The sequence below is a fragment of the Myripristis murdjan genome, chromosome 3 (genome assembly GCF_902150065.1).
Source record: "Myripristis murdjan chromosome 3, fMyrMur1.1, whole genome shotgun sequence".
NCBI classification, from domain to species: Eukaryota; Metazoa; Chordata; class Actinopteri; order Holocentriformes; family Holocentridae; genus Myripristis; species Myripristis murdjan.
The window spans coordinates 20,910,179-20,935,983 of NC_043982.1; the positions used below are offsets into that span (position 1 = coordinate 20,910,179).

The following is a 25,805-nucleotide window of genomic DNA, read 5'->3' on the forward strand; positions in this document are numbered from 1 at the left end:
TTGTCCCTCCTCCCTCCCAGCTCTCCAAGCAGTTCACTTACCCTTCCTCTTGGCCTCTTCACTGTAGACATGGTGCTTTTTTTTCCCCCTTCCTCTTTCCTCCCCCTCTCCAACCGGCTAACAAAAGCCTTGCCCTTTCGCCGGGTTTTTTCTCTGCCTTCGCTCGCGCTCTGCTCTTACGCTTTCTCCCCTCTCTCTCACGCACACACATACACACACTCACACACACTCTCTCCCTCTAAACAGTCGTTGTCTCGCTCTTCCTTGAGCCGTGTGTCCCCCCTCCCCTCCCTCCCTCCTCCTCCTCCCCGGTCAGCTCTCCTCCTCAGGCAGTGGAAGAGCGTCGGAGCTGTTCGTCGTCTCCTCCTCCCCCAGCGGGCAGGGCTCAAGAGGAGCGCATGGGAGCTCCTTGCCTCGCTCTCTCCCTCTCTCTCTCTCTTGCACGCTCTCGCTCCCTCTCTCTCTCTCACCCTCGTGTCTCTCTTCACGGGGAGCTGAGGGAGCAGCGCTGTGGGCGGTAGAGGAGGTGCGTGGCAGTCCAGGAAGCTCTCATTCTGCTTGCTGCTGCGTGCTGCTTCGGCGTCGTCCGGCTTAACTCGAGTCTCTCTCTCTCTCTCTCTCTCTCTCTGTGTGTGTGTGTGTGTGTGTGTGTGTCAAAGTTGCCTTCCCCTACCTCCTCTCTCCTCCCTACTCATTGATTCCCCTCTCTGCCTGCGTTTCGTGTGCGCTCTCTATGTCTTTCTGTGCCTTCTCCTTCTTTTTACCCTCTCCTTCTTGCGCTTTCTGCTTTGCCGCTTTTCTCTCGAGCCTCTTCTTATCCTCCTCGCAAGCCAGGAAAAGGTAGGTTACTCCTTTATGCACACAAAAGGCTTTTGTGTTAGCTTGCTTGCTTGTTTGGTCGGTTGTTTTTCCCCCACTTGTTTTTCTTTTTCCTCTGTCTCCTTCGCTGCCCTCCCCTTTCGCTGGCTGGGGCGTGTATGGCGAGCTCAGGACTCCGGCTGGCAGAGCGGCGGAAAATGAAAGCACAAAGCAGCGAAATGCATCAGCATGAATATTAGAGATGTCGTTAAAACCCGGACTCTCGCTCACTCGCTCTCTCGCTCTCGCTCGCTCTCCCTCTCTCTTTGGCTCTTTGTAAGGAAGTAGGCCAGCAGATGGTGCTAGCAGTTATTACATTAACTTTCACAACTTAACCCCCAAAGTACTGGATTTCTACAACACCACAACATGATATCCGTTTCCCCCGCGTAGGCTACTGCAAATACCCTATTGAATTATTTATGGGATGCTGTCACCCAAAAAGGCTGGACGGACTGGAAAGATTAGTCCATCAGGACAATGATCAACTGAGACAAACACGTTGGAACAAGGCTAAAAAAGTATTCCTGATCTAATTGATACACAAATTCACAGACATTCAAACAGCATGGCACTGTACACTTATTACTCTGTAACCATACCAGACACATGCAACCAGCACAGCACTGAGTCTCCTGCGATGAACTGAGACACTCAGTGAGGAGTGAACCTGACCACCCCCATCATGTTTTTCTGGAAGACGACTCCACAAGAGGAGACGGGGACGGGTCCGGGACGGCCAGCTCTTCCTGGGTGGCAGAACGAGTTCAGGAAGAGTGAAGTCAGCCAATCAGGGGACTCCTGACAACATGATGCAGGGGCCATGTGCACCGGCTGGCACATGGTGCCACGAATTACATAGAGACACACGGCTGGCCTGCAGCCAGACACAGGACACTGCTGGGTCAGCTTGGGAGCACTGAGTTACACACAGATACTCAACAAAACAGCTTCTAAACTAGTTTTTTTTTCTCAAATAAGTGGAGCACACTTGCTCTTTTCCAGCAGCCACAGTTCCACACATTCACACGAGAGAACTGCCTAGTGCAACCATAACTATCCAATACTGGCCGCTGGGAAACACTACTGGAGAGAACTGGGGCATGGGTGCCTTGCTCAAGGGCACTTCACCAGGAGCTGTTAAACTAGGAGACACCATTACTCCTCATTTTCCCATTTTCCCCAGCCACACAGCAGGGGGCATGAAGGGGCGTGTTTTCAATGACGAGTCTCAACACAGTGGCGGAAGGTTGCATTGATGGCCAGACCCAACGCAGCTTAGCCTTGGTATTACGTTACGCTACACGCTCTACTCTGTGACTCACCAGGGCACCCACTGGGGTGGTTTTATGTTTTGAGGTCAAGTAGAGTTTCATGTTTTCAATTAAATAAATGATCTAATAAATAATTAATAATTCACTGTCATGCATCCATCTTGCAATAACCCAAATCAGTCTTTTAATATGGTGCTTCTGATTGTGAAACTCAGTACTTGCAAGTCCAACAGAGGCTCTATCTATGTCCAATGTTAATCAGTGGAGCATGCACACAATCACACAGTCAGATATCCTGTTAAGAAACGAATGTTTTTTCATAATATATGTATGTGCGCGCACGCACACAAGCACACAAGCACACAAGCACACAAGCACACAAGCACACACACACACAAGCACACACACACACACACACACACACACACACACACACACACACACACACACACACACACACACACACACACACACACATACATATATGATTTCTATCTCACTTTGGCAGCCATGAAGCTCCTATTTATTTCTAATGTAAGATTGAACTGTGTAAGAGCAGATCATGATCACATCCATGTGGAACAAATCACATGACTTTAAGCTTTAAAAAATGTTAATTTGAATTGTGTGGGCGTGCTTGTGTAAGCTACAACTCAATTAAAGCATGGCTAAACATTGCAAGTGTGATACAACCTGAATCAAATTGTTTAGAAGAAGTGACCCAAATGGAATGGCGTGGCGTAGCGAGACTTTATATATTTGCGTGCTGTGTGTGAGCAGTATAAGCACTTCCACAACACAGATATAAAGCAGTTTTTGTAAGGACATTTTCTCCCTGATTTCTGTTGTTTGTGTGTACTTTTATCATTTATGTTTGATGTTTAAATCTCCTACGACCATAAAAAATACTGACGTGTGTGTGTGTATTCCAGCACATGGACGTCTCCCCCAGTGTTTGAAACAGCAGGCACCAGAGCCACCTGCCAGACCAGGCCTTGGAGTTTGGACTGTCGAAGGGGAGAGGAGGGGAATCAGCAGGCTACATGCTCGTTGCTGGGAGCTGAGCCACAGCTTCCTCACCAAACCAAACAACACCACTGTCTGATAATGTCCACCAGGGAACTGCTATTGGGAATTAGCTTTGACTATAAACACATCAACAGTGCAATGCATGTGATACACTCACTAATAATAACATTGCTTGGTCCTTTAAAACGTACAAATAAATGAATAGTTAACATGTGTACAAAACAGTCTCCTTCATTACTGCATCTGTCACTTCATCTGTGATAGAAGTGTGTAATCACTCCTACACGTGCAATAATACAGACATGCGTGGCAAAAGCAGAAAAACAAGCTACACTCAGAAACACTGAGTGGCAATTTCCATGTGGAATCAAACAGCACCACTGCAACAGGTAACAGGCTATTTGATGCATAAAGACAGGTAGAGAGGGACAGGCAAAAAGCTTGAACAACACCTCAGTAAATTTGAGTCAAAACACAGAAATGCTTTTAGCTGCCATCAGTGGTTTTACGAGAATATATTTTCTCTCTCACTGGAAATGTGTGTGTGCATGTGTCAAAACAAGAGGACAGCAAGAGAGAGAGAAAAAAGGGAACAAGTCAAAGTACACATGCTTGAACGGTCACATGGCATGAGGCTACAGCTCCTTGGCAACCGAACGGTTAATATGCAAACAAGCCTAGCAGCCCTGTATGGAGGGGGAGTGGTTTCCCCTAAAGACAGAGGAGGGAGGGGGAGACGGAGGGGAGGGGACCACTGGTGAGAGGAAACGAGTGAGAGGGAGAAAAAAAAAAGTGTGTGATTGTGTGTGTGTGCACGCTCACACAGAGGCACAGGTGTCAGTCTCTGAACACTCCATTACTAGCTCATCAAAGGGCTGTATTAGTGCACCACCGCACTCATTTCTTGGCTGCACCACCCTGAGAGAGTCTCCTCTAACGCACCATTAGGGAAATGAGAGTAGAGAGCTAGCGACACACTGACATGCTGGAAATGACAAGACAGCCAGCACCCACCGGTGCTTCAGAGTCTGCAGCTAGTCATTACTCTCAAACTGTACACAGAACTATAGATCCATGGCTGGCTGGTTGCTAATGTCAGCCAGTGCTGGTTACAATGTCCACATTGTCACACACTGACCGAACACATATTTGATCCATCAGACATGCGATCTTGTAAACATAAACACAAATCAGGTCTGATTGTTATGTTTTGAATCAAAATTGGGATGCTAAGTTCTGTCACTACATTATACCTAACAATTTGATTTGTCAGTAAAAGATGGGATCATGCATTCGGTTTGAGGCCACCCAGTGGATACCCTAGAAATGAAAAAGTCTATACTTCAACCAAACGCCACTGCAGATCTAGATAAGATACGCTAAGTAATGCAATTGATCAGAAAGACTGTTGGACCCATGGCCAATTTGCTTTATACAAAAGCCGGGAAAGCCCTCACCCAACCATAATCCTAAACCCTAACTATGTGAGCATATCTTTACCATGAACGCTGGTGGAATTCATAAGAGCAAAGAGAACTCAGACTCAAGCCCTCTTTTGGCACATATCCACCCTGTGACTCTGGAGCTGGGATTAGGACTAGTAAAATATCACAGTTATTATTATCAATAACATTTTCAGCATCTTTCAAAAGGTTGCTGCCAGACCAGTAAACCATCAAAATTTTTAACTCCAGCCTATATTCTCTGCTGCTGTAAATGGCCCAATTTCCTTGAGGGGATCAATAAAGTTCATCTTATCTGAAAAGTGGAATAAAGTTCAGCACATGATACACAGTGATGTATCAGTATTTGATTCTCTCCTTGGAAATGAATTAACTTTTGTTAGAATGCAAACTCTCGAACACATTTAATGTGATGAGGAAGTCAGCTAAGTGATAGTGTTTTAATTTGTGAGTTAAAATAAGAAGCTGTCCTCTTCAACACCTCTAGCTAAGAAACAAACAAAAAATATCAACCCGTGATGCCCTTCCTTGGGAGAAAAAAAAAAAAAAAAAAAAGAAAAAAAAAACAATTTACCTGGTTAATGAAATATAGATTGTACTATGTAACTCTAGGTGAAAAAAGAAAGGAAAAAAGGGAGAAAAAAAGGAAGGAAAAGATTGGGACCCACTAATTAGATATAAAGCTGAAGGCCAGTTTGAAGTCAAACTGGGGTGTGACACATACATACACAGCAATGATTCCTGCACCAATTAAATAAAGTAACAAACATTAATGATCCTTTATTCAGACCAGAGGTACAGTAGCTGGGGCTGAACACAGTGCCCTAGAGAGAAGCTGCTGACAGACTCTATAACAGAGGATTACTGCGCTGGCCCCATTCTCCAGTCTGACCTGGTCCACTGCAACCAAGCCTCCAGCCCATGGTGTGATTATGAATACAACTGCTATGCACTTGGACTGGAATGGGATCGTCATTGTTGGGATGAAGTCCAACAAGTGACAGGCTTTTGAAAATCGCAGGTACAAACACAAAATAACATTTATTCATTTTCTTCATTAAAGCAACAATATGTAATAATTTGCTTGTTCAAATGTGCAAATAACCATATTGCACCAAGGGTTCAAAAGTGTTGTTAATCAATACTGTTACAGCGATGGTTGCTGAGATTTCAAGCGATGAAAACAGACAATCCAGCCTGGCGCCCCCAGCCCCCAGTCCAAAACACACACACACACACACACACACACACACACACATAACCAGGCAGATGCCGAGAGCGTAGGGTAACGCTAGTTTGTAGAGTCTGGTGTTAGCAGGCTAACACACGCATTTCAGGCTGCTGAATGCCCAGACTTGTTAAGCCAGTTTGGACTGGTATTATCATAGCAAACTGACTGCATCCATGCAACTAATCATCAGCTGTTACATTTGTTGTGTGTTAGCTAAATTACCCTGAGTATTTAGCAAGATACAGGTAGTGGGTTCACCTCCACTCTCAAACTGTGTGACTGTTATGACACTAAGAATAAAATGTAGGTTTACCATGTTTGTTATTGCTGTTACATGACTTGATACTTCTTTTAAAAAATTCTATCTTTACATGGTAGCCTGTTACGGTATAAAACCACAGCTTGCGACTATGATGAATGAAAAGTAACACTATTAAGCTTGTAATTGAGTCTGTATACAGCTGTGGACAGCAATAGCTGCTAGATGGTACTAATACACCATAAAATTGTAGTGTTCATTAAAGAGACAAAAGAAAGTCAAGTTTCTTAAAAACACAAGCCCTTGAAAGGATTTAAAATTAGCAGCAATTAAAGAATTACTATATTAATTTGCTGAATTATTTTTTTTCAGTCACTTCGATACATCCATGCTTTGAATTCATGTAGGCTATGACCAGTAACTGTAATATTATTGAACTCGTTAAACTAACCCATGTAAGAAGTATTGTTGTGTAATTTGTTAAGGTATGTAAGTTGTTAAACCAAACACTGGTGATGAAAACCTTTTAAGACAGTTTTCTTTGACATAAAATGCTCTTTTTGTTTGTTTGTTTGTTTTGGAGCTCTATGCTAAGGCAAATGACAGTCAACTGCATTGCTAAAGGCACCTGGTTAGTTGTTGTGGAGGAGGGTGAGAGCATTACTGACTTTCCCTCGTTGGTCCAAAAGCTCACACCGATTGTCTTGTATAATGTAATTTCTTGGCTACCATAACTAATTCAATCACCACAATATGCTTATACCAGTAACACCTCTGATTCAGAGTACTAACCTGATACACTGGGAATTTGGGTTAATGAACAAAAAAACATGTAATATTTATGTTAAACTTGTACAACCTATAGCTTTCTGTGTTAAGTGAGCTAATCAAGTCCTTTTCCTTTATTTTCTAACATGTAGTCCATAGTACAACCTAGTAATGGCTGAATTCTGTATAAACCTATTTCACCAAATATTAGCCCAATATCTATGATACTAACACTAGCATTGCTGCATCCCTGTATCAGCCTGAAATAAACAAAGAAGTAAGCAATGTTCTCGTGCGGTGAATATTTGCTTCAGCAGACAGAGTGCTGCTTGCAGACATCCACACCAACTGTGTGTTTGTGTGTGTGGGCCTCTCTGCCTGAGATATTTATAGTAAACACCCATACAGCTCCAAAGACTGGGCCAGGACAGACAGACAAGAGACATACAAAACAAAACAAAAACAAAAACACACACACACACACACACACACACACACACACACACACACACACACACACACACACACAGTTCAATGCAACAGCTTTGTCATAAATTGTACCTTTTAAGAAAGTTCATAATGTTCAGTTTTTGCTGACATTGTGGAGAATGTGTAAATTATGTTATTATTTAATTATATTATTTAATTATTTAATTATTTAATTATATAATTAGTTATATTATATTATTTAATTATATGTTTATTTCTGAGGTTGTAGTTTGCAGAGATCTTGTACTGAACTACATTATATTGAGGTGTTTGTTTTTTATTGTTGGGGTGGGGTTGTTGTCCTACAAAGGAGACAAATTATTAGAAGCACCTTTCAATAAAATGCAGTCCAGTGCAACAGCACCGAGCTCAGTGGCAAACATAGAATTGAATTAGCATTATTACTGTGACAAAAAGAAAACCCAAGCATTATAGCCATCATAAAAGTAAACTTTATGGCAAAACAGCTGTATCGGATTGTATTAGATTGTACAGATGCACCTAATAAAGTGGCCATTGAGTGTATATGACACACAATCCCTCTGTCCCTTCTCTGATTCACACACTTGGATACAAAGATTGCCACACCATGTTAATTTCTTGCAAATACAGCCATTAGCAGCTGGTACTGGATACCATTAGTGGGGCTGGCCGTGGCAGAGGTGCCTCACCACTAGAGCCCTGGTGCACCCTCCAGCAGCTCCCATCTGAGAGGCTTTAATAATGAGAGCCTATTAGCTTACCATTAGGGAGGTCAACTAATTGACTCCTTCATTTGATTAAGTCAAGCACGGGTGGCCATTTCCATTGCAAATAAAAGGTTTTATGTGTGAGAATGGATCAGTGTGAGTTACAGGTATGCTGGATGTAGTCATTTTGTCTAGGACAGGGTTGGACACCAGGGGGCGACCGTGAGAGAGACACGTTATACATACACACACACACACACACACACACACACACACACACACACACACACACATAGATATATACATATAGATATACACACATATTGTGTACACACACAGACATATAGATAGATAGATAGATAGATAGACAGATAACCATATATATTTATATATGTGTGTATATACATATATATAAATATATATATATATATATATATGTGTGTGTGTGTGTGTGTGTGTGTGTGTGTGTATACACAGACACATATTGAGTGAGAGAGAGAGAGAGAGAGAGAGAGAGAGAGAGAAGGCATGGGATGAGATGAAGGAGGTCAGCCATTAGCTTCATGAGGTGAGCAGACAGGTCCAAATTGTGTATAGCACCTGCTTAATTTCAAGTGGCTTAACATGCAGTTCTTATAATGAGTACAGTGAAAATAACAGCATGTTTTATGGTTTTCTGGGTTTGACTGACAAGACATCAGTGCAAATTAGCACTTAGTGTACCCTCTCACAGATGTGAACACATGATGTAGAGTACATGAAGCAGCCCTGGCCTTGTGTTTTTGGCGGTTCTGCAAAAAGTTAACAGTGATTGGTGGCACAAACATTAGTAATGGGTGAGTAAGAGTCCAGTTTGCTTTTATTTTTAAAATCAACTGCTGCAGAGAAAGTATTGTTCAATCTCTACTGGTACACAAATTTCTTCTTTATGAATGTACTGCCTGGTAGCATGCTTTCTGATGCAGTGTAAGTTAGTTTAGTATAATATGTCATGTATTCATTGAACTATTCTGACATTTCCAAATATTGGCCATTGATTATAAACCTCTGGAGGGCACAAGAAAATTGTCCAATTAGCAGGTGGGACCGTCTCATGATCTAGCTCTTCATTGACGATTATACAGCATTTAACAAACTCTGTGAATAGAGCATTAAAATTAATGAAAACTAAAAGCACAGTAAATTCCAGGGCTTCTCTCTGTGTGTTTCCACTTTGCAGGGCTTCTGAAGTCACTCAGATGTAAGCAAAGTCGTAGTTAACAACAACAGCCATATGGGTGCTGGCAAACCATCGACCATAATCTTGACAAAATCTAATCTGCCAACTCACCCCTAGCCCTCGACATAGCTGAGCGAGAAACAATCACTTTGTGGGAGGACTCTGCATAGACTAAATGAAAAACAAAATGACTCTCATACTGACAGAAGCCCAGAGCACCTTGTGGCCTGCCCTCTGCTGTGTGTCTTGACAGTGAGATGGTTGGGTTTGGCTTACACAGGATGCTCATTATCTCGTTGACCCCTGTAGTATATAGGTCTGACCTTGGTTTGAGGGTTGTGCAGAATACCCTCAGAGTACAGCTTCCACATGGCTCTGTGTCAATCAGGCCAAATGAAAGCAAAAAAAAAAGGCACATGGATTCTAACCCGGACATCTGCCCTTCTCACATCTTTAAGAGTCAGCTCACAGAGAGGGCAGTCAGTAAGAAAGATTTAAGGTGGTATTCTGAGGACTAGCACAGGCTGTATGTTTGCACATGCAAGCACAGGCCCAAATGAGGGCCAGACGCAGCCCATCTAAAGAGAGACACCTTTCACAATTAGTGGCTGACACCAAAATTGGGGCAGCAGTGCCATCATTTCACAAGTTGGCTGACAGGGTCATGAAAAGATATTCATACCACCTTGTTGAGTTTGACTTAAAGATGAAAAATAACTAAATCCATCATATTCCATTTTATGTGATTTGGTGGATGTTTTTGGAAACATTTTCTGACATTTGTAAGTAAAAATACAGGTCTCTTTCTGTGACAATGTTCATAATTTACTATATCTTACAATGGTCCATGCAAAAAGCATGTTTAGCAGCCACATCACATCATATCACAGTTAAGTCGCATAGCGTCCATCCTTGCATCAAAAGTGATGTAAATTTCAGCATGATAATATGATAATGAAAATTACTACAAAAACAAAGTCAGTAGTTGGCTGACTCAGAGCTTACACAGCTGCAATTACATGTCAGCCCTTTAAAGCTTACCTTACCGACCTTAAACCCTAACTGGAGTGACCTGAAATTAAATTCTAGCATGACAGTGAATGCAGTGCAGGTTGTCTCCACAGGTGATACTGAAAAGCCAGGAGGAGCCCTTTGAGTTATCTCCCTTGGAGAAATGAAATGTGTTTTCCATCATGAAAGACACAAAGTTTTCATGTACCTTATATGATAAGTCACAAACAAGCCTGAGAACGTCCTGCTTTGCTGGTTTCCAGCAGTGCTCCATCTGTGTCATGACTCATGACACAGCATTCTTTGCAGCAAAAACAATAAAGCATATCAGGTTGGATGCCGGGCGGTGCCATGAAGCTGAACTGCACAAAACGCAAGCCCGGTGATGGCGTTCATTAGCGGGAATGTTGGTGCAGACTCAAGAGCAGAGCTAAGAGGAACTCCCTAAGGATGGGAGAGCGGGCTGGCAGGGAGACAGAGAGAGAGAGAGAGTGAAGCGAGAAAGAGAGAAAGGTGGAGGGGAAATCAGCAGGGGGCTCACTGCCAGACCTTTACAACTCCTTCATTATTGAAGCAGTGCAAAGGGAGAGCAGGGCTGCTATGTGTGTGAACACACACAAGCACACAGACACACACACACACGCATCAGTGCTCACACTTGGAGTAAGAAGCCATTCAGCGTGTGAGAGAGGCAGAGTGAGTGCAGCCTTCAGGATCTGATGAAGCAAGGAGATTTTTTTTTTCTGTTCGAATTTCAACTTCGTCCAGATTGCGTGACAGGTGCCTGTGGAATGGTTCAGCACTGGAAAGGTAGGGGCCAGGCAACAAGGAAAACCATGTGTTTTTTAAGTAACTAATAACATAAAACACAAACAGACGCATAAAACATCATGGCAATGTCTGTGAGAAGCAGAGGTGCGATTGTATGATTCTGCGTGGGTTATGTGGGTCTCTGTGTGCCTGTCAATACAAAATCCACACAGTTTGTTGTGCAATGCAGAAGCAAAAAATAATCCATCAATGAAACATGAAAAGAAGCAAAGGTGGACTTCCGTATCCGGCTTGTTAAAAGTATGTCAGTAAAAGTAAGTAAAATTTGAAAAATAAGGGGGAAAATGGTTGCAGTGATTTTGAGAATGAAACTCAAAAACAATTAACATGACACCTGACTGCTGATACAGCCCCTCTCTAGACACTAACAAATATCTCACTTTGTTCTGACCTGAATTTGCACTATCCACGCTTAGACCAATCAGCATAATTCTGAAAATAATGGAGCACTGTGTGAAGCATCACTTGCCCACATTTCATCAAAATGTGTGCAACAATGTCTGAGATATTGCTCTATCGAACAGAGAGAACAAAGAAGTGGGGACAAATCCAAAGGCTTGCAATGTGGAAGGCTGGGCAATATGCACCAAATAAAATATCACAATACCTCTGACAAATACTTGATATCAATTTTAATATTGATACTGTGGGGATGACTGTGTCCAAATGTGCTTTCATAATATAATTATGCATTACTCACAGTCATCATATTCACATTAGTAATGTGAATATGACAACCAATCAGACAGTCAGATAATTGCATCCCTTTACTCTGATGCAGCCTTAAAATTGGGATAAGACAAGACTTATGCCATATCATAATATTACCATGTAATCTCTTATCAAGATATAGATACTACTAGTAATGTAATATATGTAATTACTATCCATTGAGGGTGCACTGAGGATAATATAGGTCATTGCCATGAGAAAGTAATTGAGCTTTTTAAGAATTATTTCCCCTGCATTGGAGAACCGGGGACAAAATGCTGTACCAGCAGAAGGTGGAACTCGATGTTTCTGGTACTGGTGCTGTGTGGTGATGAGAAATGGTATCATTAATAATGAATCTGCAGGTCCCCAGCTACATTCACTTGGCCAAGCCTGGAGGAAACCTGCACTTCAGCAGGAATGTCAAGATGGGCTCTACACTCAAATGACTGCAGCATGACACGCACGGCATTTCACGCAGCACATTCAGCCACCGCAGCTCAAGGTTGAGAGCTCAATAATGACCGCTTTGTGCTGCGTTGTCAAGTAAATACCAAAGAATAATACCAGACAGAAGTGAATGGAATGGTAATTAAAGCAGTGAAACATGCCCTCACAGATCTTCTGGTGAATTTTGTCAGTGGTGGCCTTGTTGTATTGTACCACCAAAAAATGATTCTGAGGTATCGCTATATTTTCTGTACTATTTAGTATTACCTTTTTACATGATGGGAAGATAGCAGCATGAGTCACACTGCACAGCAAGGAACAATCTATCAAGGATGTACAAGTTTCAACAGTGAACTTTATCCCCAGTGCAAAACCCAAGTGGATCACTCTTCTCTAAAGTGACTGAATGTTGTGAAATAAAACCATACACTCTGTAAACAAATTCTTGACTAATGATTTCAACATCCATGGAAACTAGTAAATGACTTCCCCAAAACACCTGAGAAAACCTGTTTGCTGAAGTTACAAATCAGTTACTAGAGAACCAAGTGTCGCCTCTGTAGACATTTTCAAAGTCAAACTGTGTGCGGGGCATGAGAAAACACTGTATTAACTGTAAACACAAGGGCAAAATCATTACCCCGTTCACTCACTGTCCAATATCTCAACTCCATGTTATGCTTAAACTTTGTTGCTGCCCAATGCACCAGCCGGCGTAGTGGGGATAACTAACTAACTAATGTTATGCTTAAGATGTTTAATTCACAGAATAGGAGTACTCTCATAGTCTCTTCTTAAGACTGCCTCTTTGTGTGAAAAAGAAACCACTGTGTCAACTTTAAACACAAGGACAAAAACCATTACCCCTTCACACCCCTTCCTAATTCTCCACTCTGTCCTACACAGGGGTTAATTAACAAGAGGTTTCCATGCAGTCTTCAAATCAAATTTTTTTGTTTTTTTGCCGAGACAGGATAGCTGTCTAGGCTTTCAGCTTTCCCCTATCCGCCGGTCAAAGGTTAACCCGAGTTCAAGAGGGTCACATCCAGAAAGCCTCACATTCCAGTCACACACACACACACACACACACACACACACACACACACACACACACACACAAAAAACTCTCCACATTTGACCGCTGAGCAAACGTGACCCTGACAACAACCCCCCCCAAAAAATCTAAGCCATTTAATCCCCTGAGAAGGAGGCAACAGAGAGAAGGAGTGAGAGGAGAGAAAGAGAGAAAGAAAGAAAAGTGGAATAAAGACTGAATACTTTATATTCAGACCTACTGTGCAGTTTGGGCTGGCAGCGGTCCCACATGCTCCCAACAGACTCAATCCAAGTACAACTCCCTCCTCCCTCCACTCTGCTCTCCAACCTCCTCCTCCTCCTGTGAGCCCTCCCCTTCCGCCCACAGTGGAGACTGCCTGACTTCCTGTTTACCTCTGACCCCTAGTTATCCCCCGCCCCCGCCCTGGTCTGGCAAGCCTCCAACAGACAGGCAGATGAGGCCGGATGCAAACAGGGAGAGCACTTGACTGAGAGAGAGAGCGAGAGCGAGAGAGCGAGCGAGAGAGAGAGGAGCAGAGTGTGTCGAGAGGTTGGGTAGGTGAGAGGGAGAGAGACAGAGAGAGAGAGAGAGAGAGAGAGAGAGAGAGAGAGAAAGAGAGAGAGAGAGAGAGAATGTTTTGAGTAAGACAGCCTATCACCATGCAGCCACAGAGGGGGCAGGTTGTGCAGCAGTGCGTTGCAGTTGCGTGTGTGTTTGGGGGGAAGTGCCCCCCCCCACTCCTCCACCCACACCCACACACACACACACACACACACACACACACACACAAACACCCTCCCAACCAAGGAGTGACATGGTGTCAGGTTTCAAGGCTGGCTGTGGCGTTGCCTGCCTGGCTTGGCTGGCTGGTTGGCTGGGAGTTATATAAACCTCACCAAGGAAGGTCAGGAAGCAACAAAGCTAGCAATTCAAGGTGGGGAGTCGGGTCGGTGTGGGGGAATGGAGGGTGGGAGGAAGCACAGACAACACCACCGTGCCGCCACACACCCACACACATCCACACCCACACAAACCCAGACACACACATACACTCATTTGGCGGCTGCATGGCTGAGAGGCCAAAGGGAGGGTACAGAGGAGAGTGTGGCGATACCCAGTGAGAGAGTAAACCTAAAGCAGTGATGCAGACAGGCAGGGAGGAGGCACCTGCTCTGTATCACTGCCAGGGGCCTGTTAGCAGCCACAGCAGGCCAGGCCATCAGCATCCATCAATTCTCTCCCCTTTTTTCCACTAAAGGCAACTGTTTATGTCCTTATAGTAAAAGCTTCAGTTCTGACACTGGACACTAAAAACAGCAGAGTGCATTGGCTGGGAACAAATTATGCTCAAAATGCAGAGCCAATCACTGGAACTGTGATAGTGCCATCCCAACGGAGACAAGGGGTGAAAATTTATTATTATCTACCAGAACAGACTAAATTGCAGTGAAGCTGATATGGCACCCCATGGGAAACACCTGACCCCACAAGAGATTAAGAGAGGCTACACGGCAGCTGAGAAAAACTGACGACAACATTTATATTAAGTATTGTCGGTGGTTTGTTTCTGTTTCTTATCCATTAATGTGGAACAACAACATAGCTCCCAAAAGTGTGCCTCCAAATGTGGCTCCCAAAAGCCACATTTGCAAACGTCAAACTAATGGTGTATCACCAACCAGGAGACATAAACAAATGTTTGGGAAAGTTAAAAAAATGACAAGAGGCTTAATAGAAGTTATGGTATACAAGAGGCCTCAGGTTGCTGTTGGCAAGATGTTTTTAGGTGTGATCACCAATAGGCCTACTAAGAATGCACTGTTATGGTTTGAGGGTGATACCTATATCAGATATCTTATCACCCACAATGGCTGGATACCAAATACGCATTTTTGCATGAATCATAATGCAAAAGTTTATGCTATTCAGCTCTCAGTTGATTAATGAATACACTTACATTCTGTCCAGTCCCAATTCAACAGTCATCTAAGATTTGAGTAAAAATCATGCATCCTTAGGAACTAATGGTGAAACTAAAATCAGGTTGGCCAAGGAGGGTGCTTTTAGCACGCCATGAAGGGGTGTTTTTCCACATGCTGCTGTTGCCCCACAAATCTTCAAAACCAGTTCCCTGTTGCCTGTGGGGCTCAGTTTAATTTGTGCCCATATATAGGTCTATTAAATCCAAATCAAGACACATGCAACACTGCAATCAAGTACACAAAAAAGACAGTTATGTCTCACTGGAAATTTGTGAGAGGTGGGTGTCCAAAACTAAACGCCCAATGCAGTCAAGACATTTTGTGTTTCTAAAAATCTAAATTCTTTAGACAACAATAAAATAGCCACATTTGCCAACGTGTGAAGAATGGAGTACTTCTGACAACTGTGCTAAGTAAAACTTTTCCATTTAATCCTGAGGCATAAGCTATCTATTTATTCACTGCAAACAACTGAGAAAAGCACTTGACACAAACTAGACTGTCTATTTGACTAAAGTTAGGCAAAGATATGTGGAAGCAGTTTAAAATCAGTAGTGAAAAAGTGTGTTTCAAGTCCTGGGCACACTTCTCAGGAATTGAGAGGTGGCTCATTGTCATTTACATGCATAAAAGAAACCAGAGTTGAGTAACCAGTAACTAGGAATAATTGGGATTCCCCCAACCCCACTGTACCCTGAACTGTGACTGCTGCTGACAGCATTGCTGCTGCCTGTGGAGCCTCCAGAATGCATCAGACAGCAAGCCTCTTGGGGTGGGGACCTCCAAACGTTGCCCGTCCACTGCACAGTGTCAGACAGCTCCATGAGTGGTAGCAATAGTTTTTTTTTTTTTTTTTTTTTTTTTTGTTTTGTTTGTTTGTTTATTTGTTTTAACACTGTGGTTAGAATAATAAGTAGGGCAGGATGACATATTCATATTATACCAGTATGATAGGATTCTAGATATTGTCTGGGATTTCGGACATTGCAGTATCATGATATGGGATATACATGGTCTTTTCCTAGTTTTAAAAGCTGCATTACACTAGAGGGATTTTTTTTAACTTATTAGAATTTTCTAGCTATTTGCCTCGCCTGCTTGGTCCTCATATCCACATTACTATTTGCCAAAAATCTCTTGTGTATGAATATCTCATGAAAGCACCAACATTCATTCCTACAATACAAACACCATGATATTCTCCAATATCCACAGAGCCTGGTTTCTCATTTACATGCCTGTTTAGAAATAAGCTAAGTGTCAAGTGAATAACCTGATTACTAAAGTGAAGACTAACTGTCTTCTCAAACTGGATGAATGGCAAGCTTATTGACCACATATGCTCTTTTTTAGCACCAACCTGCCTCAAACTATTGCAGTTAAGCTGTCACACCCTCTACTGTTGTCCACTGTGCAGCTCCACTAAAGTGGGTGTAGGGAAAAGAGGGTGGTTTACTCTTAGACACCTCAGTGGTTCTTGTAGGAGGGACAAATCACTTTTTCCATCCGTCACAACTGAGCTTCTCTGTCCTCTAGGGAATTGCCACTGCATGTCACCCGCTCAGAAGCGTTTTGACAAAATACAAAAAGCTAAACGCTAGTGCCCGTCCAATAAATCAGTCAGCTGATACTCTTGGTCGATAATGGCTACAACAGATATATCTGTACAACAATGGCACAGACATATATGTTGACTGATATACACTAATATGAAAAATGTTCTCTGTGCCACTCATGGATGTATAAAGAGAACGATGCCATTGTGCCAAACCACAGCAGCTACAACAACGTAACAGGCAACGTGCTGTCTGCCCCTCCCACCTCCAAAGAAAAAGACTCCAGTGAGGCACACTGAGGGGCACACTAAGATAAGCTAGCTTGTTGCAATATGGCTAGTAATGCCATTACCATACCAGAGATAGAAGATCCTTCATAACCAACAGGTCTGGCATTTGGAGCCACTTTGGTTTCCCTGTGAATTATGAGGGCGATGGCAAGAGAGTGGTGAATAAAAAAACAACGGTATGTCGCATCTGCTAAACCCACCACACCAGTGGGCATACTTCAAATATAACAACTCATTTACGTCGACATCACCCCAGTGTGTCAACAGGTGGAACTACATGAAAACAAGGAGCAACACGCACAACGATCACTGCAGCATTTCTGCAGGCACAGCCTAAAGAAATCAGCACTTTGAGCCCCAGAACAGTTCCTTCATCAACCCATTTCGGTCAAACCATAATTCCTGCTTTGTACAAAAAAAAAAAAACAAAAATGAAAAATAGAGAATTAATTGTCTGAAGCAGCCGCTGTTGTTCAGACCACAGATGGCTGGACATGAAGGACACCACAAAGCCAATGGGAATGCAAAGTCATTGTCATAGTCATCATCATCTTCATCAAATATATCAAACTTATGATTGTAATTTTAATAAGTAGCTGTTAGCATTATTGTTTAATATGCTTCTAAGAAGACATCACAGAAGATAGGTAAGGTATAGTGCCATCATTGTTGAAACTAAAAAAAAGATCATACTTAATTCAATTTTTTTTTAATAATCAAGGAAATTTTCCCAATATTTATATTCTTTTGCTGTATCAAAAACATACCAAACCGTGACGTTCTTTATTTTCTCAATGTTCAATTTTTGAATTGGTTGACAATGTGTAATAAATGTGAATATTATTATTTACTTAAGAAAGCAGCCTTCTCAGTACCTGTGCATCGTCATAGCAATGCAAAATGGGTGAGAAAAGGTCTATTTTCATTCCAGCTCAAATATATAACTGGTGAATTTTCCCCCTCTAAAATCAGTATGGGACTCAAAAATCCCATATCAGTTGGGCATTTCTAGAAACAACAGAATATTTGCATAGACAGTAAGTTCCATCCAAACATTTTTTTTTACTCAAAACAATATTCCCCCAACCTACTCCCACCCACAAACAGTATGCTTCACCTTAACAAAGCCTCTCATTGTAGAGCAGTCAGTTTGTCTAGAAATGTGAACAGTACTTTCTAAGTCACAACCAAGAGGGGTCTCATTATGAATACAACTTGCCAGAGCTCGGCTGAAAATGACTATCATTAGTCAAGACTTCAGTAGGACAGTGAGAGAGAAAGCATTCTCTATGAATAAGCTGCAAAAGAGGATATTTCTCTGAGAATTCAAAAACCCTTACTATTGTTCAGAGGGAAAAAGTTCAGTGATACACTGTGACAGTGGCCACCAGCAGTCTCAACAACATCCAGTTTTTAGAATCAAACAAAGACAAAAACAAAAAAAAACAAACAAACAAAACTTAAATCCATCATGCAAATCCACTTAAAAAAAAAAAAAAGGGAGAATATGGTATGTTCAGTGATTATCATTTTTGTTAGCCAAAGATGTAAACTAGGTTCTAAACAAAAAAGAATAATGATAATTTAATTTTGTTTTATTTTATTTCCTTTTTGGAAGAAAAAGGTGTCATGTTTTGATTTTTATGATCATAATATCTACTAAAAGAACTGTGGTTATCATTTTAGCCATAACTGTGTAGACCCATCTTATTTTCGAAGTACGCTTGATGTACAAGCAATTTGTCCTGGTGATTCTGATGCAACAAAATAACCATAACTTCTACTAATATAAGTAAATATGTGTGTTACTGGGACAAAAGGGCCTCACATTCAGAGGCTGCAGAGATCTCAAGATATGAGATCCTGATACAAAGATCTCAGTCTTGAATTCCTGACCAGTCACAGTGACAAAGAGCTGCTTGACTCACGTGGCAACACATAAACACAGGAAATGACATCCAGCCCACTAAGGTCTCACTCTAGTGATCGATGTATTGAGCTCTAACTGCCTCCTCAAAGAAACACCCCTGGCAGTCCAAAAAAATGTGGGCAAATTTATTCACAGGGCTGGACTCAGACCAGAGCTCTACACCCATTGCAGTGCATCTGAATTCAGATCCTTTGCACCAGGGCCTGAAAGATTATTTTACTTTATTTAACCTCTGGACATAATAAGCAGGCAGTGCAAATCAATCTTGAACCCCAAGTGCTCACTGCAGCTGCATCTGACCATTACAACCATCGGAAATCCTAATTAGCCACATTCGCTGCGGGGGAGTGAAGAGTGGGCAGCTATCCCCCTGATGCCTTGCCTGTTCAGCAAACACACTATGAGCAGGCTCTTCACACATCAGTGCACATGAATAGCACAGTCAGCCTGTAAGCATCAACATGGGGCTGGATGTTGACACAGACAGGGAGAGGCCGGTCCGTATGGCTGTGGCTCATGGACCCGTTTCAATCAAGAACCTTTGCAGATGGGCAAATGGCCTGTGTTGACCAGCATTTTTGTTATTGCCCACTGGCTATTAAGAGGTAGTTAAAGCAGAACTGAACAGACAGGATGCACTACTACTGTGACAACCTGTGAGTCATCATCATCACCAGTAGAGCATTTACTAATACACAGGTTTTGATAATTATTTCTGGTTCTGTTAAACTAGGGTGTGCCAAATGCTGATATCAACATACATAGGAAAGGGTTAAAAGTTAAATGTTTTAGTTATGAATGGTGGCGATACGTAGTATGATGTGTCACTAGTAGGCCATGAAACAGAAGCACTCTTAACAAAGATCAGTCATTTACAACAAATCTGTAGTAAGGATGACATGATTGTGTTACTTTTTAACAAAATACTGATGTTAACCATAACACACATGCTGTTAATAGCATAACACTGGCTTGAAAATGAACTAAAATCCAAAACTGGACACATGCGCATATTAAAGTGTTAAAAATGATATGCCCATTTTTCAGAGCACATGCCATGGTCATGTTCCTGCTGTTGCTGTTGGTCCTGCCTACGTCACTCCCAGGCCAGGGAGGTCTGTAGATGCTGCTACATTACTTGCCAACTGAGCTCCAGGAACTGCCTCAAGCCTGTCACAGCCAGCTCTCCCCGCCCCCCCCCACCCCACCCCCCTCTATCTCTCTCTTTCCCTACTGCTATCTCTTTCCTAAGCTCTCCTTCTTTTTTCCATGAGCTACTGCTCTCACTCCCTGTCTACCAACCCCCTCCCTCCTCTTGAGTGCTAACCACTCGTCTTCGCTGAGCTTTCTCTTTCTCTCCTCCTCCCCCTGCTTCCCCCGACACACATACACAGACACACACACACACACACACACACTTATACACAAACACACAGAAAGCAAAACCACGGCGGCAACCACAACAGCATGCAACCTCCCCCCATTCTCCAGCCATGCAGTATACAAGTGCCTCTGGCTTGCCCTGACCCACATCTTGATATAGCCCTTAGTACGCTTACAGCTAAGTCCTGAAGACACTCCTGCCAGTCTTAGCCTAATCAGGGCCAACCTGCTGTCAGTGCACTGGGTGGATAGGCAGGCCAGGCAGGACAGATCATTATCATTTTCAGAAGGACGCTAAGCACCAACTCTCCACCTTTCCCCACTCCACCACTGATTGCTGGTTTCCAAATAAGCGCATGTTCTATCTGGGCTAGTTAGTTAAATATTACACGGGTGGCTGGTGTCTTCGCCATGATATACTGGGAAGAGCAAGTCAACACTCTTAGTGTCAACACAGCAGTGATCGATTCATTCTGACACAAATGTACTCATAACATGTAATTTCTATAATTAGTCTCAACAACTAATAATCATCCTTTGCTCTCACTGAAGAGACTGTACTGTGTGAATATGGATAAAAGAGTATATATCAAATATATGAAAGAAAAAATATTCATGGTAGAATGTCAGTACCATCTTGGCGAAAATATTTTGCCTTATGTGTGCCTTACAGCAAATGTTTTTCCTCTCTCAGATACCTTGTGTTAAATATAATGGAGTAAAAAATGCTGGGTACAGATGGATACTGATGATGGAAGGTATAGCAGAGAATGGTCACCAAATGCCTCCTTATAAATTTCAGAAGAACTGTGAAAAACAGGTTGAATGAATGCCAACTCATTTCAACAGCCTCAGTGAAATGAATATTTCATTAAACACATACACAGACACACTTTATTTTAAAGTGTGCAATGGGATCACCTTCTCTTCCTTGTATTCCACAGGTGTTGATTTCCTGTCTCCTTCTCCTTTCTCCTGGCCGCCACTGGCCCAGGAGCAGTTGGATTCATCCTGCTGGCTGAGAGCAGCCTCCAGCTGGGGCAGCAGATCAGGCAAAAGGTCAGGAGCCTCCAGGCCCTCCAAATCCCCACCTTCAGCCTCTGACGGCAGGAGACTCTCCCCTAGTGCTTGGTATCCATTAGTGTTGGTGGCTGAAACTCCAGAGGCCCCGCAGCTCTGGGGCTGCTCAGAGGGCAGTTGGCTATTCATGCTTGGGTAGCAGCTCATAGCTTGACCAAACATCTCAGATGAGCTGAAGTTCCCCTGCGTTTGTCCAGAACAGCTCAGGGCCCGGAAAGGGCACTCCTCTCCCTGGCTCACAGGGGTCTGAGGCTGCTGCTGGTCCATCATCACTGTGGATGGAAACTGACATGCTGCCCCTGAGATATCAGGCACTGCAGAAGTGAGGGGTGCAGTGGTGGTGGGCCTTGACACCGAGGCTGAGGACAAGGATTGTTGACTGAGACTGGGTATATCCTGCTCTCCAGGGTAGGCAGGGTACTGAGAGGGCTGGTAAGCGGTGGCAGAGCTGACCGAGCATGAGGAGAGAGAGTGAACCATGGATGACAACGGCATGGGGAAGGACATGCTAGGGTCTTCTGGTCTTGATCCAGGGAAGGCTTGACCTCCCCTGGTCAGCTGGTAGCCACTCTGCTGCTGCTGTAAACAAGTCCCACCCATAGAGGCATTTTGGTTCTCCAAGTAAGACTTACTTGGCAGAGCTCTTGAATGGAACCTTGGTCCTGCTATAGTGAGCTGGTGCTGAACCTGCTGCTGAGTATGGTGAACTTGCTCTTGGCTCTGAGAATGGCTTCCCTGGTGAAAGGAGAAATTGTGATGCTGCTGTTGCTGCAGGGGCAGAGTTTGATGGTTCATTTGTTGATGCTGATGCTGATTTAACAGCTGTTGGTGATGACTTTGTTGTTGCTGCTGCAGCTGCTGCTGCTGCATTCTTTGCTGCTGTTGTTGATGACAGGGGTGGTGGTGCTGCTGTTGTTGTGTTTGTTGCTGTCTGAGATGAAGCTGCTGGTTGTGCAGTTGCTGCTGCTGATGACGCGGCTGTTGTTGCTGCTGAGACAAGGGGTGGTAAATATTCCCATTCTGGTCTTGGTTGCCCCACATTGGACTGCTACTGTTACAGAACAGCCCATTGGTCTGAGGTACTTGGCTCATGGAGGCACTGTGGTACTGGCCATGTTGCTGTGCCATCATGCCACCACCCCCACCACCAGGACCCCCAGGGCTGGGAAAGGTCTGCCCCATAGGATCTTGTGCCTTAATTGCAGAGTAGTGGTCCATTTGCTGGCTATAAGGGGGCATGGTCTGTTGAGAGGATGTGGAAGAAGCGGGAGGCATTATGCTTTGGTGCTTCCCTGGGCCAAGGGGCTCCACTTGCAGTGGCTCAAATTCAGCACTGAGATTCAGCTCATCCACAAGTGATGGCCCTGGGGGGAAGCCATCCTCATCCAGCCCCTCCAGCCCTCCAACAAACAGGTTAGGGTCATCAAAGAAGTCCATGGCAGAGCCTGGAGGGCAAATGCAACCTTTGGAAGTCCAGTGGATCCAATGCAGAGGTGCAGACGAGAGTCACAGTCTGCAAAGCTACAGTATGTCCATTGTACCAAGGCCCTGTCCTGAAACAGACAGAAAGAGAAAACTGATTAAACATAAAGTTACTACAGCAAGATAAAGTGTGTGTTTTACTAGTTGACTTCAAGATTGGGTCACAGTTTAAAAACAGACAACAATACTATTATAAGGATGACGGTGTGCGCTTTCACCCAATTAATTATCTTCATTTTAGATAGGGTGATTGACAGCAGGCATTCTTTTCCCCCCTCACCAAAACCTCTTTGTTATAGTTTGTCATCCATTCCCTCATTCATGCCATGTCACTGCTGGTAAGCTAATTGATTTGCTCTCTTCAGCAAGTCTAGCCAGAGTCAGAGGATTCCAAATAACCAGGTAATGAGGAGGTCAGAAGGGTCTGGGAGAATTGTGGTATTGACAGTTATCCATCAGCAGTGCCTTTCATGTGTGTAGTAAAGCAGCTGATGAAAACCAACTGCCAGCCAGCAGGTGCCTCATCCTGCCACCTCCCACCTAATGCCGCCCAGCTCAATGAAGCTGCCTGCTGCTGCAGAATGTGTGGGAGGTGCAGCAGCTGATAGCATTTCGACAGCTAGGGGCAGAGGCAGATGAGGCGCTGTGGGTGTGTGTGTGTGTGTGTGTATGTGTGTGTGTGTGAGAAAGAGAGAGACAGAGTGTGTGTGTGTGTGTGTGTGTGTGTGTCTGTGTGTGTGTGTGTGTGTGTGTGTGTGTGTGTTCTGAAACCACAGACCAGCAAAAGATGATGGAACCTCACTCAGGTTGATCATTATATGCTGACTTATCATACACACAGACACAGAGGCACAAGCACGCACAGACACATTTCTCCAGCGGGTGTAATAATTGGTAAAGTCTGTATAATGGAAATATGATCAGTGCTGCATTTATTTAAGTGTTTGCTCACACTTTTTTCTGTCCAACAATATGCCAAACTTGACTGCTGAATGTGGGGTTTTCGGTCTGATGCAAAACAAACAAAGGAATACTGAAGTACATACTGGAATGATGGGCACAATCAGTGCACACTAAGTCCAAGCTCAAAATATGACAACAGGAAAGAAAAGTTATAAGGCCTGATGGCAAATCCTATATGAGAGGCTAAACTTGGCACTGGAATCAAAAATATTCCTGCAGAAACAACTTTAATGCAATTCTGTAATCTGAAAGAGGATTCTAAAAACATGTAGGCAGAACCAGGTACTCAAAACTTGACAAAGACACAGCCAACCAAAGCCAGGTCACTAAAAATAGTCTTCACCCATTGTCCATAGTCTTAGCCGGGTGGGAAGGTAAATTGGCCAAACTGGCCTGAAGAAACTAATATATAAGTTATCTGTATCACTATGCAGCAGAAGACAGTTTAACTGCACTTCCAACTTCTGGTGCCACACCTGCATGAGCAACAGGTTGCATGTCTCGCAATGCTCACCTCATGAGCAGCATAATCAACAACCTCAAAGGTAAACAACTGGGAATGCTCAGCCAATGTGTGGATGGTCAACAAGCTCTATGGCCAAGAAAAGTTGGCCATAGCTGAGTGTTTTGCGATCATTAGCTATAAACAGCCAAACAGATTTTCACGTTTCCTTGTTTTCCAACCAAAGTAATGTTATTTGAAAAACAACAGTTCATGTATGAGGGCAGAGACATGAAAAAATCCCATTCTGCATAATTGTGACCAGTGTTCTCCAATGGTACCACTCACAAATAAGGAGAATGGTTGATTCTTCTTGAATCTAATTTTATCTTATGTGTCAATTAGAGGTTTAATAAATGCTGCCAAAATTCAAAGACCCACATAAAATAACAGATACACCATAACATCACCACACCAAGACTAATTGTAATTTATGAAACCCTTGGTTCAGTTGTCTTCTCACTTCTTTGTCTTCTCACTTCTTTGCCAGAAAAAGTCTAATACAGTTGCTCACAATTTGCAGTCTCCTCAGTACAAGGCCGCTGTAAATTAGACTGTTTGTCTTAGCTCTTTCTTTTGCACTGTAATATTTTATAGAGGAATTTTAGCTTGCTCTGCCAGTGAGCAGCCAATGAGTCGATAACATAAGCTTAAACTAGGTGGGCAATATAATTGACAATTAACTTAGACTACATTTTATCTGCTTCACTATATTCTGTTTATAGAGGACTAGAGAAAAAGAGAAAAAGCCCATCTTAACAATACTGCAGCTAACAGTAAAAACATGTCAAGAGCACCTAGATGGGGTGTCACCGTCACACCACATAAAAGTGGCTCTCAATCAAAAATGCTGTGGTTTAATCACTTGCCTACCGTTCCTGATAAAGCGCAGACAACCAAGCAGAGAGTGTATCCTAATGTATTAAACACTCTCTCACTCTCCTTCAGAATCCAGAAAATCTATTATGAACAATCAACAGGTCTCACAATAATGTGCGCAGACAGGCATGAAGCCATTCCTGTTTTAGTTTGGGTTGTTCTTGCTACTACAAGCACTCATCAACTTTTTGTTTACTCTCCCGTGTACTGGGCAATCATGTAGCTGTTCTGACATGTGGACCTAAAGAGCTCACCTAGATTCCTTGGACAACATTTTAATAACATCAGCTGCGCCATCAAAGTTTAGACTTTACAACAAAACAATTTGTTTTTCCATAAAATACATTCATAGACAACATAATGTTGTCAAAGCCAAAACCCTAAGTATATGCTTGTGTTTCAGTCCAAGATCAAAATAA

General features: G+C 43.1%; 1 protein-coding gene across 8 annotated transcripts in view; it reads right to left on the minus strand.

The window, feature by feature from the left end:
- Nucleotides 1-25,805, minus strand: part of chd9 (chromodomain helicase DNA binding protein 9) — a 111,191-nt gene that overhangs the window by 81,715 nt on the left and 3,671 nt on the right. For 5 of the 8 annotated variants that reach the window (XM_030044764.1, XM_030044755.1, XM_030044747.1 and 2 more), the window contains exon 2: nt 21,402-23,113. In XM_030044764.1, the coding sequence (XP_029900624.1) occupies nt 21,402-22,997 (1,596 nt within the window). In that variant the 5' untranslated portion in view covers nt 22,998-23,113. Of the gene's footprint in view, nt 1-41; nt 639-1,460; nt 1,890-13,573; nt 13,639-21,401; nt 23,114-25,805 lie in introns of those variants that run through there. The other 3 variants (XM_030044789.1, XM_030044781.1, XM_030044772.1) reach the window with 3 other exon arrangements.